General features: G+C 44.9%; 1 protein-coding gene across 4 annotated transcripts in view; it reads left to right on the top strand.

Moving 5' to 3' along the window:
* The window catches only part of SATB2 (SATB homeobox 2), a 185,807-nt gene that overhangs the window by 122,383 nt on the left and 47,874 nt on the right, over nucleotides 1–15,550 (top strand). For all 4 annotated transcript variants that reach the window (XM_084780227.1, XM_084780224.1, XM_084780225.1 and 1 more), the window contains 2 exons: nucleotides 7,524–7,736; nucleotides 11,518–11,673. In XM_084780227.1, coding sequence (XP_084636353.1) covers nucleotides 7,524–7,736; nucleotides 11,518–11,673 — 369 coding nt within the window. The remainder of the gene's footprint in view (nucleotides 1–7,523; nucleotides 7,737–11,517; nucleotides 11,674–15,550) is intronic.

Genomic DNA, 15,550 nt, shown 5'->3' with positions numbered 1-15,550 from the left:
CAGCCAATGTAAAAAAATGGTGAGAGGTATAAATGTGAGACTGAATTAATTAGTCCTGGGCCCCTCAGTCCGAAGGAGGGCTACCTGTGTGCATATATAGCTAGCCTTTTAGTGCTTTGAATGATTGCTCGCTGGCCTGTGATGGCTAGTTTTGTAAGTGCATTTTTATTTGCAGACTACACTAATTCCCTTTAGGTGTTCAATTCTATCCAACCCATCCTATAAAATACGACATGCATAGGCTGTCTTTCTCAATAAAGAAATATTGTAATAAAAGAGAAATTTTATTAAACTAATGCGATAACGACATCTTCTTTGAGGATTTAGCACATCACTTTTAATAATAAAAATCAAATTGCCATTGTTGTGCCCAGTATACATTTTATTCAAATCAGACTAAGTACTTTGGCTTCCGTGGCTCAGCAGAGCTCTGGGAGTTGGGGGTGGGGTGAATATTTTTAGCACTACCCAAATGAATTTCAACAGCCAGCGCCATAGTACAGTTGTAGATTATGGGAAATCTGCTATAATCCGTAAGCAGAGCATCTAGGAGGAAGTGGGATGAGAGAGACAGCTTCGTAAGGTTGGGTACCTTTTAAACAGTGGCTGCCAGCAACATCCTCCTTCATGCCCCTGGCTTCAGGGCTCTGTCATGCTCCTAGGGAGTCTCTGCTATGTGGAATTTGCTATGTGGAGTTTGCTATGTGGACTAGGAATTTGACTTTACCTGCCTTCTTAAGAGGGCACAATAATGATATCAATGATAATTTTCTCTTGTTACCTGAGCGCAGGCATCAGAACTGTGTGAAAATTGAGGCTGGTTAAAAAGCTTCCGGGGGGGTTAGTGGAGTATGAGCATCACAGAGAGGGCCTTCCCTCTCTCCTTGCGTTCAGTGGGAGGGGCCATAAGCAGGTCATACCCTAGGGGGTATGCAGCAGTGGCCCAAGTCCCTGGCAAAGGCTCCTCTGTCCCTGACTTCCTGTTATGTCACTCCGAAAAATGCGAGTGAGCCTATGAGTTTTTTGCTTGTTTGGTTTTATCTTCCTATCGCTTAATGACATCATTTGCTTCAAACAGCGTGCCATTGCAAACACATATATTTTCAGATTCCCTGTGCTATATTCTTGAATCATAGGTTGTCAAGAGAGATGTCACTTGATTTCTGGAAAGGCTTGCCATCAACTACCTTGTGTAATTTACTGGCCGACCTCAGCATTAACGGCAGAAGCATGCTGTGAGGAAGTAGGGCTTCTGTTTCCTGGCACCGCCAGCCTGTGTATTCCTAAAGTAGTCTGGACTCTGGTTTTCCCTGGATCTCAGCTCAGTGGTGCATGAGAGAGGCTCAGGCCGCCTTCTCATATCTCCCTGCCCGTGGGGTCTAAGCGGATCCCAGTGCTTTCAGACCCTTGGCTGTACGCAGTCAGTGAGCTGTTTTTTGGATCCAGTTACCTCTATCTGTTGGAATAATACACAGACACCACGAGTTGCCTTTTTTTTTCTCTCCCATTTCAACAGCCATGAGCAGCCGCCTATGTAATTTATAGGAATGGAAACGGCCTCCAGCTAGCTTGCTTCTTAGACAAACACCAGGCTTTGGCTCCCCCACTTTCCCCCTCCACACCTGGTGTATATCACTTTAAAAAATAAATTATGCCTCATTAAATTACAATTAAGTGGAATCATGATCATTTGTTTTTCTGGAAGGAAGATGTTTTGCATATTGAAAGCCTAATTTGTTGCAGGTGACAAAAAGGCTGAGCCGATTACCTAATATCGCTTCATTTGGGGGGCAGTGTCTGCTGCTTGGTGTTGTGTAGACACCAGGACCTTCAGAGCTTTTTAGTGCGCGCTGTCATTTCCACCTCACAGTGTCCCTACAGCACTGCATCAGTGTTTCACCCAAGAAAGCCAACTTCCCTTGGTTGTCTGGGAAAAAGCATGGCCTCTGTTCTTCCCTTTCCTGGCTGTAGCATCATTTCTCCCTGCGGGTGATGCTCCTATTTAAAGCTTCAGTTAGACCCTGTTTCACTTCCTCCACAAAGCCTGTTCCCTCCAGTCCCACAGTCAGTCATGTTGAACCAAGATGGTACTAGATGAAAATTTGGATTTATGACGTTTGTCATTTTCCTGTTGTCTTCCCTTTCCCCTCTCCTTTCCTTCTTTCCTGTCCTCTCCCCTGCTCCCTTCCTCCCCTCTCCTTTCCCCATCTCTCTTTCTGTCTACCTTGTGACTATTTGTGACAGGGTCTCACTGCTTGACCCAGGGATAGCCTTCATCTTATGGTCCTTGTGCCTCTGCCTTGAAGGAGCTGGGACCACTGCTGTGCTAGTGTGCACTGCCACACTCAGCCTGGGACCACTGCTGTGCTAGTGCGCACTGCCACACTCAGCCTGGGACCACTGCTGTGCTAGTGCGCACTGCCACACTCAGCCTGGGACCACTGCTGTGCTAGTGCGCACTGCCACACTCAGCCTGGGACCACTGCTGTGCTAGTGCGCACTGCCACACTCAGCCTGGGACCACTGCTGTGCTAGTGTGCACTGCCACACTCAGCCTGGGACCACTGCTGTGCTAGTGTGCACTGCCACACTCAGCCTGGGACCACTGCTGTGCTAGTGTGCACTGCCACACTCAGCCTGGGACCACTGCTGTGCTAGTGTGCACTGCCACACTCAGCCTGGGACCACTGCTGTGCTAGTGTGCACTGCCACACTCAGCCTGGAACCACTGCTGTGCTAGTGTGCACTACCACACTCAGCCTGGGACCACTGCTGTGCTAGCGTGCACTGCCACACTCAGCCACCACCTTTTACAGTGTGCTCCTATAAAACCTTCCTCCTATCATGCAGAAAACTCGAGGGATGCAGGATCTTTCTCTTTTTGGTCTTTTCACCCCTTTCTCATCTCTTTACCAACTCGTGATGAGAAAGGAATTGATGGAGCTGCTCTTCTTTGGGACAAGTATGCCGAGTTTGGCGGTTCCCTGGACAGTTGAGGGGAGATATCTGGCTTAGGGTTTCCACAGATTTTTTTTTTTCTGTGACTGAAAAACTTGTAAATTCCCCAAGCAAGAAGCCATGGGGAAGCCCCGTGAGGCTCTCTTTTCCTAAACCTCTCTTTTCCAGTTACTTAGAACCCAGGAAACTGCTGGGGCGCATGGTGGCACATGCCTTTAATCCCAGCACTCTGGAGGCAGAAGCAGGCAGATCAATGTAAGTTTGAGACCAGCCTGGCCTTACCAAGTAAGTCTAGGACAGCCAGGGCTACACAGAGAAACCCTGTCTTGAAAAACCAAAACCCAAAACAAACAAAACAAAACAAAACACCAGGAAACTATTGTGGAGGACTTGTGCACTTAATATCAACCTGGGCTCTTGCAGGCAACGTGTTTCCTTGTCTTATGAAAGTAGACTAACACCATGAGGGAACTGTTATGCCTCTCTGGAGAAGGTTCTATTGCTTACAATGAGGCAAATACTTAATAGCCATTTTACTCAATACTCGCAGTATATTTTAATATGATTACTGATATGAAAGTTTAATAAGCCATATTCTGGCTAATTTATTAATTCCTTTTCATGACCTTCCTGTTGATAGAAAAGCTTCTTTTTTTTTTTCTTTCAGAGCCCAGGTGCCACACCACATTGTCTATATCTCAGGCTGCACAATGGCAGTGTCCAAGTGACACCTCCTGCTTGGCTGCTTGATAATTAAAATGCCAGATGACATAGTAGCAAAGGCTTTAGAAATATTTATGTGAGATAAATTATTAATTTATGTTCCATTCAAGACAGATTCAATATGATAAACATTTACTCATCTTGATAATTAGTGGGTAGTGGGGAGGTTTGTGTGGGTGTGAGAGGCTGGACATTTTGGGGTGTGTGTGTGTGTGTGTGTGTGTGTGTGTGTGTGTGTGTGTGTGAGAGAGAGAGAGAGATTTTTACCTAATTGAATTCACCTCACCTGTATGATGTCTGCAGAATTTAGACCACAGTTTTAAAGTCTTAGTTTACAGTAGTGAAAGGCACATAAGTAGCCAATGTGAAAAAAAAAATCAGAACAAAACAGCTAAGGTCTTGTTCACTCCTGTTAGTCACTTACTATTGAAAATGTCCCCACTAAAAAGAGTGCACTTTGGGACCACTGCCATCCTGATGAGAGTTGAGGTAAAGGATCTGGAACAATGCTGTAATTTTCTGGAGCCTGTATATGAAGGTGACACTGGCCAAGCCTGCTCATTTGAGACTGTATCTGCAATTAGGTAAATTACTCGACGGAAGCAATATATTCCATGTGAACTCTGGGGCCCCATTTTTGACCATGTCTCCTGAATGGGGAGGCCTGATGGCACTCAGAGGAAGGATAGCAGGCTACCAAGAAGAGACTTGATACCCTATGAGCATATACAGGGGGAGGAGGTCCCCCTCAGTCACAGACATAGGGGAAGGGAGTAGGGAGAAAGCAGGAGGGAGGGAAGAATGGGAGGATACAAGGGATGGGCTAACAATTTAGATGTAATATGAATAAATTAATAAAATATATTTTTAAAAAATACAAGTGGGCTGTAGGTCCTTTGCTTCAGCAGTGGTACTGACCAGCAGCCATTCTCAAGGATGCTCTGTGTACACTGCCCTGAGAGATGCCTGAGTTTTCCTAGAATGCCATCTTGCACATGACAGATAGAGTAAAAAACATAAAGTAAACTCAAGAAATAAATAAAAGCACATCACAATCTCTAATGACCTTTTTGTTGTTGTTTGGGAACCTACAAGCAGAGTTTTTAGGTGTGACACATTAGAATGGTTTTTTATGTTTATTTTATTTTTTTAATTCATTCATTCATATTGCATCTAAGTAGTTATCCCATCCCTTGTATCCTCCCATTCCTCCCTCCCTCCTGCTTTCCCCCTACTTCCCCCTCCCCTATGACTGTGACTGAGGGGGACCTCCTCCCCCTGTATATGCTCTCTTGGTAGCAAGTCTCTTCTTGGTAGCCTGCTATCCTTCCTCTGAGTGCCACCAGGCCTCCCCATTCAGGGGATGTAGTCAAAAATGGGGCGCAGAGTTCGTGTGAAAGGCAGAATGGTATTTTTTTTAATATCACTATTTCATATCGCTATAAGTAAAAGCCTTTGCTGCAACTACTCATGAAAATAATTTCGTGGAGGAAGAACAAGGTAAACTCTGCCTTTGAGATGTTTTGAGTTATAATCTTAGTGAGGATTTCCATGAGGACCTCGAAATGTCATCAGTATAGTACTGACTGTAGGTAGGTCGCCGGAGAGAGGAGCGCGGGGTGGGGGCGGGGCAGCTCATTCTTCCTGTACATGAGTCATCATGGAAGAAAGCTCAGAAAATATCAGTCTTGGTGTCTTACTGACTTTGGAAATTGGAAGCAATTTAAAATCCACTTCCTATCCTCGTATTAATTTAGAGACTTTTATTTTATTTTTTTAAAGAAAATCTTTGAGGCAAATCCATTATGTCTATTTCAGGTTGCTCAGTTAAAATGGGAAGTAGGGCAACCCAAGGCACAACTGACTCTTCATTTCAGCAGGAGAATCGATTCACGGAATGCATAATGCTTTCCTGGAAGACAGGGGCCTCACTTGTTGCTTCTAAAAGCATGCCATGAGATCTGGAGTTTCTTCTAATCATTTTAGCAGGAGGATATTTTTACACACACCACCTACCTTGCTCTTTCCTGGAGCACATATGTGCATGCCCACATACTAACTAGCACACAGACACAGACAGACACACACACACACACACACACACACACACACACACGCACATTAACATTTCTTCTAGCTGTATTGTGTGGTGTGTTTTGTCCTTATTCACCTTCTGACCTCAAACAAGGGTCACCATGCGCTTCCTAGCTATGTTTGTGTGTGCACTTCTCCCAAGTATTAGGATTTCTCTAATCAAAATAAGGTGACCTCCAAGTGCAGAGCGAGCAGATGGCATGCCACTGATAGTTTTCTTGCAGGATAGTTGTTTTATGTGATTTTCAAAAAAAATATTAGATTTGTTTATGTGTCTGTGCATTTGTGTGTAGTGTGTATGTGTGCGCCCATACATGTCCATGCATGTACCACAGTACACATGTGGGGGTCAGGATAGCTTGTAGAAGTCAGTTCTCTCCTCCTACCATGTAAGTCCCAGGAATTGAACTGAGGTCAGCAGGCAAGCACCCATACCCACGGAGCCATCTTGCCAGCCCTCATGTGATGTTTTAAATGATGATTATACTTCCTTTGAAATGTTGATATATGTGTGATGCGTGCATTCTTATAAGTGGCACTTTTGTACTATATTACTATACAGTAATTTATATTAAAATGCCCACCGTAACCTGCAGCTTTCTGACCAGACAGAGAATCGATCTACCCCTCATGTCCCCTGCTGTTTTCATATGTGAGCTGTGTCTCTTGCACTTATATTAGTTCCCCTCAGTGCAATGTTGTTGGCGTTGGCACCAGCTGCCCTTTCCTAGAGTCAGGCAAGTGACTTCTCAGGACGTGGAGTTGCCGTATCTGTTCAAAGCTACAGGGTTAACACCTTAGATCTTCTTGGGGACAGAGTCCTAAATTCTGAGGTCACAATGCCCTGCAAAGGGGAGCCCCCACACGCTAGCTTGCCCTCTTAGGCCACACTGTTTACTAGGGTGTTGGCTTTGGGTGAGCCACATATTCAGAAAGCCTCAGCCTATCCACACTACAGTTAGAACATGCCCAAGTCCTTAGCTGCTGGGACCACATTTTCATCACTCAAGATTAGAGCTACCCGACAAAAGTCTGGGGTGCCAAGCATAACCATTGTGTATGAAGGTTGAAAAGTTATCAAAGAGTTGACAGGTTACAGCCATTTGCTTTCTTTTTCTTTTTCTTTAACTTTTTCTTTTTTCTTTTTCTTTTCTTTCATTTTCTTTCTTTCTTTCTTTCTTTCTTTTCTTTTTCTTTTTTTTTTTTTTTTTTTTTTTTGCCTTAGGAAACATCTATATTGAAATCAGTGTCCGGTCATACAGAAATTCAGCCAAACTTTTTATTTTTTTTAAATCGATGTAAATCTCCCATGCTGTTTAAATGTCGGAACTAAATTTACCAAACTTGGCAGATTTGTAAAGCTAGGCAGGACTGCCAAGAGTTCCCAGTTTCAAGCAGAGAGGCTTCTAACAGCTCCTGAAATACTTGCGGGAGGCACCTGGTGGTAATTGCAGTTCCACATTTCCTCCGCAGCGCCTACCTTGCTTGCTGGCTTTGCTGCACATAGGATTATTACAGTGGTGATGAGGTGGCAGAATAGAAGTCCTAAAATAAGGCGCAGCCCCTAAAAGGGAAGGGAGCACCTTCCCGCAGACTCCTCCCGAGCCCTAAGAGATTAGACATGTTCCCGATATCCGCTCAAGGTGGCTCTGCCAAACAAACAGAGGGGCAGTAGGCCGCAACACGGAAACCATGCTTGTGAATCTGCAGACATGACTTTGCCTGTTTTTCCCCGCCCACCCTACCAGGGGTTGCTGTCAGAGATACTGCGGAAGGAGGAAGACCCCAGGACCGCGTCCCAGTCTCTTCTAGTAAACCTAAGGGCCATGCAGAACTTCCTCAATCTGCCTGAAGTGGAGCGTGATCGTATTTACCAAGATGAGCGAGAGAGGAGCATGAACCCCAATGTGAGCATGGTCTCCTCGGCCTCTAGCAGTCCCAGCTCCTCCCGAACCCCGCAGGTGAGCTGTCTGCGCCACACTTCACTTACAAACCCCTTGCCTCTCCAATGTTCTGTTCTCCCTTAAAACCAAGAGACATTATCGAATAGGTCAAAGGTCACAGCCCTGGCTGTATCACGTGGTAACCCCATTCCTTTCCCTTTAGAAAAGTCTCATTTTTCCACATAAGCAGGTTGGGGGGGGGGGGACAGGACAAGAGAAGAAGAAAGAAACAGGGGGTATGTAGAAGCCAAGTTTGTATAACAAGCACTTTATTTCCCTTACATCGCTTGCTTATTTCGATGGGGGTGGGGCCAGTGGGTGGATGAGGACAAAATCAGCAGTTCAAGTGCTGGACAAAATAGAGGGCTGGAGAGATGGCACAGCAGTTGAGATTGGTTATTATTTTTGTTTGTAACTCCAGCTCCAGGAGGGTCCAAGACCACCTTGGGCTCCTTAGGCACCTGCACTTATGTGCACCTATCTTCCATTTCCCCCCACCCCCCTCCACCCCTGTGAAAAATAAACTCAGAAGTTTTAAGAAATAGTGATATAGTGGGAAAGCTCTGCGTGTAAGGGAGTGCAGTAGCTGGCCTAGAGCCATGGGTCCTGGCGACAGGAGGCAATAGTTTTTGTCACTCCTAGGATTTGGGAACTACTTCTGGCCTTCCTGTCTGCATGCTTCTTAAGTGTTCAGAACTCAAGGAAGGCAGGGCGCATTTCCAATTCAGATGTAAGCCACTAGTCTCTCACTTAACCCCTCCTGCCCCTAGTTTTCCCCTACTTTGTTGACACAGATAAAAAAAACTCGGTCCATTCTGTGGGTGGCATCAATTCTGAGTGATGGGTCTCAAAGCCAGCCAGTCAACTGGTGCATCCCCACTTGTGCAAAGCCGGAAGCTGAGTGCTTCGCCACAAGAGTTTGCTTTGCGTAGATGCTATAGTTTGTTCCTACTAGTTTGTTCTCTGGTAAGTTCCAAGAAGCTGATAAAACAGAGAATCAGAACTTCATTGTGGTAGGAATGTTAGAGCCTTTATGAGGGAGGATGTTGTCAGTTTCTTCCCACGTAGCTTGACTCTATGGTTTTGTACCCCGTAGTAGGTTTGGAACTGAAGGCCACTTTCTGTCCTGCCCTGCCCAATTGAATTATTGGCACTTGAGTCTTTAGTGAATTATGAGTCATACTTACTGTTAAAATGTCTGCTGCTTATTTTGGACATGTGCAAGGAGCCTTTTCATTTATATCTCTTTAAATACTGGGGAATACATGGCGAACTGTTGTTGGGACATTGATAACTTTCATTATTGACTGCTTATAAACTCATTAGTATTTCTGCATGTTTGAAAGCTGTTCAGCCATTTTCGGGGAGTCCAGCCATATTTTCTACTCCCTGTCCCTTTAGCCAGGCAACTTTCCTGGAAGGAGGCCACTTGTACCCCTTAGAAAACAGCACAGGTTGGTTTGGTTTGGTTTCAGTGTCTTTGTAATATTTTTTTAATGAGAGTGTATCTTGGGTGCCTTTCAACAGACCTAATCATTTACAAAGCCTGACCAGCTTAATACGGCTTCACATTAGGACAACATTTTTCTTGTCTGATTTAGGAACCAACCTTAAAATTTCTTAGGTAAAGATTCCCTTAGGGATAAGTGTAGGACTTTGGCCACTTAATTTTTGCAGTTTTTTTATTTCTGAAAATACATATGAAATATGCAGACATGCTTTTGAGGATTATAACCCTAGAGCCATGTTTGTACGTTCATTGCCATTTTATTCTCTATATGTTGCTGAAGGTTGGGAAAAATGGAAGTTATCATATGCTTTCAAACGTTCCACGCACATCCCATTGTACCTCTGTATTGAAAATTCTTTCTGACATAACTCAATAATAAAGACACTTTCTGCAAATAACAACAGCAGAAAACCAGGCACACTGACACATGCCTGCAATTCCAGCACTTAGGGAGGTAGAGGCAAGAGGATCAGAAATTCAAGGTCAACAGTCAAATAGCAAGTTCAAGGCCAGCATGAGCTGCATGAGACTCTGTCTCAAAACTGGGGAAAAAAGAATGATGCAAATTTCCACACAGCTCTTGTTTGAGGAGGGATGTGGGTGGGAGCCGCAGTGGCCCTCATCTGGAGCCAGTGACTTTGTATACACCAGCCACCCCACACAAATCATTTCTCAGAGTCCTCAGGCAAGGAGGGCACAGTGGGTGAATAAGGCATTTGGAGAAGAAAAGAGAACTTTCTGAAGAAACTAGAGGCTTGGCTTGCTATGGGAAGAAGATAGTTGCCTGAGCAGCCTCCTCGGTGTGAAAGTGGAGTCACATAATGGAGCCAAAGCTCTGGAGCCCAAACTGCCTGAGTTCATGGTGTTCGTCGAACACCCTTACTGTTGCATGGCCTCTCTACCAAGTTAAGACAGCTGTCATTGCAGAGCGTTTACTTGCAAAGAAAAATACTGATACCTCACTATTGAATTTTTTTTTTGACAAGAGTTAGAAGAGAAAACAGAGGTTAACAGTCTTCCTAGAGTGTCTTGCACACAGAAACCCATAAATTACACTCACTATGACTTGTCAGTAACCAGCAAAGAAGTTGGGATGGGGTGGGAAAAGGAAGCCGGCAAATGCCACTGTGCTCTCTCGGGAAGCCAAAGCCTCCATGGGGACGTCGAGCAGGCAAGCCAGGCGTACGACATCCCCACACAGGTCGGCTGTGCCCCAACTGTGTGCTGTCTTCGATCAGACCTGCCTAAGTGCCAGCCTAGGGGAGGGCAGCTCTGGGCATCACTACAGGGAAATCGTGATTTGCAGACTTCATTCTTCTTAGGAGATTTTTAGGAGATTTTTTTTTAGGGTGAGTGAGGACAAAAATAATCAAACTGGGGCCCATTTAGTCTGCAATCCCCATGCACCCAAGGGTGGAGCTGACTTGCCCCTGAGTTAGGAAATCTGCTTGGATCTTCCAGGTTGGCAGCTTTGGGATGAGACTAAGCAATGCCTCCCTGGCAGGCTTTTGGACCACGCTGACTCAGATGTCTTAGGGTATTTCCTACCCCAGGAAGCACAGCACCTTGCGCGTTGTCCTTCATTTGTCTCCGAAGCTAATGGGAAATCATTCAATTAAAACAAGCGTGGCAGAATGCATAAAACCACAATATGAGTTTAAGAAAATGAAAACTGCGCATGGACGGCATCTGAAGCCGAGTCTTATGAAATGAAATTTTGTTTCATTTCCAGTGATTTCCTAGGTGAAATTAGGTGACTGTCTAGGTAGCATAATGACAGTAATGACGGGAACCGCACATACTCAAATAACATACATGAAGCCTTAATAAAGGATGAGAGGCACTCGCGGGAGTGCATTAAATTGAGTAATAATTTATTATTTAGAGACCTCTACCCATTTACTCGGTATTTTTTTTTTTCCTGAGGAATTGACTGTTTTGTAAGGTGTGTCTTTTTTTTTTTTTTAACAAAGAAAAAGGTGAATTTCTTTTGCTCATTGGCTTGTAGATAGAGGACAGATTTTGGTGCCCAGGGTTGCCTTCGTACCTGTGAGCTACCAGGGTACCGTGAGGGGAGGCAGGAGCTGACAGGATTCTGAGTGTCCTATAGGAATGCATTGCAATTATTTCCAATCACAATTAACCTGATTAGAATAATGGACAGGAAGTGTCCCTCTGTAGCTAATGTGGTTTGGCATCAGCTGACTGAAACCCTCTGATAATTTCTGCACAGATGGTTGCTCTGAATGCAGCACTTTTTAAATTATTATTTTCATGGTCTCTTGGTAGGCCAAAACCTCGACACCGACAACAGACCTCCCTATTAAGGTGGACGGCGCCAACGTCAACATCACAGCTGCCATTTATGACGAGATCCAACAGGAGATGAAAAGGGCCAAGGTGTCTCAAGCCCTGTTTGCCAAAGTGGCTGCAAACAAAAGTCAGGTGAGTGATTTTTTTTTTTTTAAAGAGCCAAATGGAGGGCTGGGACCGCTCTCCTTCCCCTCCAATAAAAAACACATCTGTTTTTATAATAATAATAACAATAATAACCCCCAGGGAGCCCCGTCATGTTCTGCCTTCTTCCCCATGGCTTGGCGGTAACTCCCACTGGAGTTCTGAGCAGAGACAATGCCAAAACCTGGCCTCATTCTCTTAAATAACGATTTGATATTAAGCAACCAGGGTTGAACTATTTCTCTCCTTATCCAAAGCTTCCTGCAGTCGCTGAAAGATAAATCTTTCTGTTTCTTCGAGAACAAATATATTCTTTTTTAATTTAAAGGGAATTTAGCCTGTGTGTAACAGCCCCTTCCTCAAGTCCACATTTAAACAGGGCTCATCACCTTCCTACTCCCGCCAGGGGAGAGGCTGCCTTTGCTATAATAACCACTTTTGCCCAGCCCCAGAGACATCTTGTGATTGTCAGGTGTTTCGTTCACGTATGGAATACAGTTGTTTTTCCAGGAGAAAACACACGTGGGGGTTCCAGAATAAGTGCTAAAATCTTTTAACAGAAAAACATAGATGCTTATCCAGTGAAAAGTGTTCGGCATCAGGATTGTGGGGAGTGCAATACTCTGGGGAAAGCCGCACACAGATGCTTGGCTTCCCTTCTGAAAGCGGCAACAGTTGATGGCATCTACTCCCCTGCTTCAGCTTGTTTAAGGGGGCAGCTACCTTCTTAGGTCTGTTGGAGGGTGAGGCACCCTTCTTTCTCCCACAGACACACAATCAATGCTGGGTAGAGGAAATGGAAGTTTGTTGCAGCCTAAATTTGAGAGTCCTTTGATTTTTGAGCTTGATTTCCACTGTGCTTTGCATGACAAATGCTTTCATTCCTACATATGCAAATGGTAAAATGGTCCTTACCCTCTCCCTAACAGATCTGCTGCGCTATAGTTACTACTAAGTGTGCTATAATACTGAGTTCCTACTGTGTGCTGTAGCACTGAGTTCCTACTGTGTGCTGTAGTACTAAGTTTCTGGGTGCCGCATTTATTAAGCAAGAAAGAGTTCAATATGAATTAAGTCCTTAAAATGATAAATACTGTATTTAGACTAATAGTTTGCAGATAAACCTTTTTTTTTTGACCTACAGTTTCACAGTAACTTAGTTTCAGTTTTTAATAAAGAGAGAATACCAAAGAAGTTTGAAGAGGATTGAAGCATCCATTTCCCTTCTCAGTTTCCATTCTTCCCAAGGATTCTGACTCCTTTCATCAGTAGGGACCAAGTTTGCTAAGATACTGTCTAACCAAAGGATGAAAATGCACGAAAAGAAAACACCATAGAGCCTCCCTAAACTGTTAAACGCATAAAACTCCCATGTACCACATGGCAAAATATAATGAGAGTTGGAGCTGTTAAACGAAGAAGCTGTTAAATGCTAACGCCACTTGGCAAAACTACTGTGCATTTAATGGTTTTCCACTGGGTAATAAGGGACATATGTGTGACTGTGCAGTGGGTGTAAGAGCTGCACAATTGATTTTGCAAACCTGACCCTCACTGTGTCCTGACGCAGATTTCAGTTTCATGTGGTCCTTCTTTTATAAGCATCTATCAAGATAAACCGAAAGGCAGAGTCTGCAAGCTCGACTGAAGGGCGCACAGGCTTCCTGCTGGTGTGACACCCTGACTGCTGGAATTAGCAAGGACTTCAGTCTCCCCAAACTAATTTAGGTGGCTGATGGAGAGCTCTGTTTGCCAACTGGCAGTTTTAGGGCCTCGCTAAGCAATCAGTAGTCCTGGTTTCATAGAACCAGAAAAGCAGTTCTGAGAATTCATATTCCAAAAGATGGGACTGAGCATAAATGGGGATGAGACACTTGGAAGTCTCCCTTTTTACATCAGAAGGGTCTCTCTAATTTTTAGAAAGAGAAGTATATTGCAAAGGGCTGACCATGTAAGTATTTAGAACCTTGATGGTTCTAAAAATTATGGGATTGCCAAATAAGAAAGCTTCTAAGACAGTTGAGCATGCTGGAAGCTCTTGCATTCGCCTACCAGCAGACTCAGTTGCTTGATTTGGCGCTTGTGTTTAATATATGTTTATAATGTGAGCATGGCTCCGAGCCAGACTTTACCTCCCCAAGGTGCACACACATTTCTTTGGGTTGTGAGAAGTGAGAGAACAAAGCATCTTTCCTCCTTTCTTTTTTTTTTTTTTCCTTCTCTCTGTTATTTTTCTCTGGAGGGGTTGGGAGTTCCCATGACTGGGGAGATAAATGCCTCTCACTGCATAGAGAGATCAAATCAGTGAAATCGCCGATTAGGAGCTCTTAAGAACTAACTGGAGGGACTGGGAGCCCTGAAGTTTAGATATGGGGTGTAATCCTCCCCTTCATTAGAAATTAACCTTAAAATCAAACCGGCTCATCTAGGAGACTCTTTCACTCTTTGGTGTGAATTGCTGTGATTAGTTATTAAAGACACTGCTGAGCTTCCCCTGTATGCTGGGGAAGCAAAGGATGGAGGCCACTGGAATAAGGCAGAGGAGCTGACCTGGAAACAACAGGGACCCAGAGTGTGTAAAGTAGGCCTTATAGAATGTCCACATCACCCAGGTTTGAAGACTCCCTGGGTCCTGGAATGCTGACACCCATACTTCCTCCAGCCTGGGAGCTGCTGCAGCTCTACCCAGAGGGAGGGGGAAGGTCTTCTCCATACAGTGGAACAGGAGGATGCAGAACAGGGAGAGCCCTCTCTCCAGTGCAAGAGCACAGGAGAAGGCAGGATGGTGAGGCCTCTGTGGCTGGCAGGTGGGGAGGAGTTTCTGGACTCAGTGAAAAGCTCTACCATCTTATTCCCACAAAACCTGTGTTCTGCATGAGTGGGTTGCAGTGTGCTCATTCTGCATGAGTGGGTCACAGTGTGTTCATTCTGCATGAGTGAGTTGCAGTGTGTTCATTCTGCATGAGTGGGTCACAGTGTGCTCATTCTGCATGAGTGGGTTGCAGTGTGCTCATTCTGCATGAATGGGTTGCAGTGTGTTCATTCTGCATGAATGGGTTGCAGTGTGTTCATTCTGCATGAGTGGGTTGTAGTGTGTTCATTCTGCATGAGTGGGTTACAGTGTGCTCATTCTGCATGAGTGGGTTGCAGTGTGTTCATTCTGCATTAGTGGGTTGCAGTGTGTTCATTCTGCATGAGTGGGTTGCTGTGTGTTCAGTCTGCATGAGTGGGTTGCAGTGTGTTTGTTCTGCATGAGTGGGTTGCAGTGTGTTCATTCTCATGAGTGGGTTGCTGTGTGTTCAGTCTGCATGAGTGGGTTACAGTGTGCTCATTCTGCATGTGAGTGGGTTGCAGTGTGTTCATTCTGCATGAGTGAGTTGCAGTGTGTTCATTCTGCATGAGTGGGTCAGTGTGTTCAGTCTGCATGAGTGGGTTACAGTATGTTCATTCTGCATGAGTGGGTTGCAGTGTGTTCATTCTGCATGAGTGGGTTGCTGTGTGTTCAGTCTGCATGAGTGGGTCACAGTGTGCTCATTCTACATTAGTGGGTTGCAGTGTGCTCATTCTGCATGAGTGGGTTGCAGTGTGCTCATTCTGCATAAGTGGGTTGCAGTGTGCTCATTCTGCATGAGTGGGTTGCAGTGTGCTCATTCTGCATGAGTGGGTTGCAGTGGGCTCATTCTGCATGAGTGGGTTGCAGTGCGTTCATTCTGCATGAGTGGGTTGCTGTGTGTTCAGTCTGCATGAGTGGGTCACAGTGTGCTCATTCTGCATTAGTGGGTTGCAGTGTGCTCATTCTGCATGAGTGGGTTGCAGTGTGCTCATTCTGCATAAGTGGGTTGCAGTGTGCTCATTCTGCATGAGT

The sequence above is a fragment of the Acomys minous genome, assembly GCF_964271855.1.
Source record: "Acomys minous genome assembly, chromosome: 4".
NCBI lineage: Eukaryota > Metazoa > Chordata > Mammalia > Rodentia > Muridae > Acomys > Acomys minous.
Note: the sequence above shows the minus strand (reverse complement) of the source record. Positions and strands in the feature narration are given on the sequence as shown.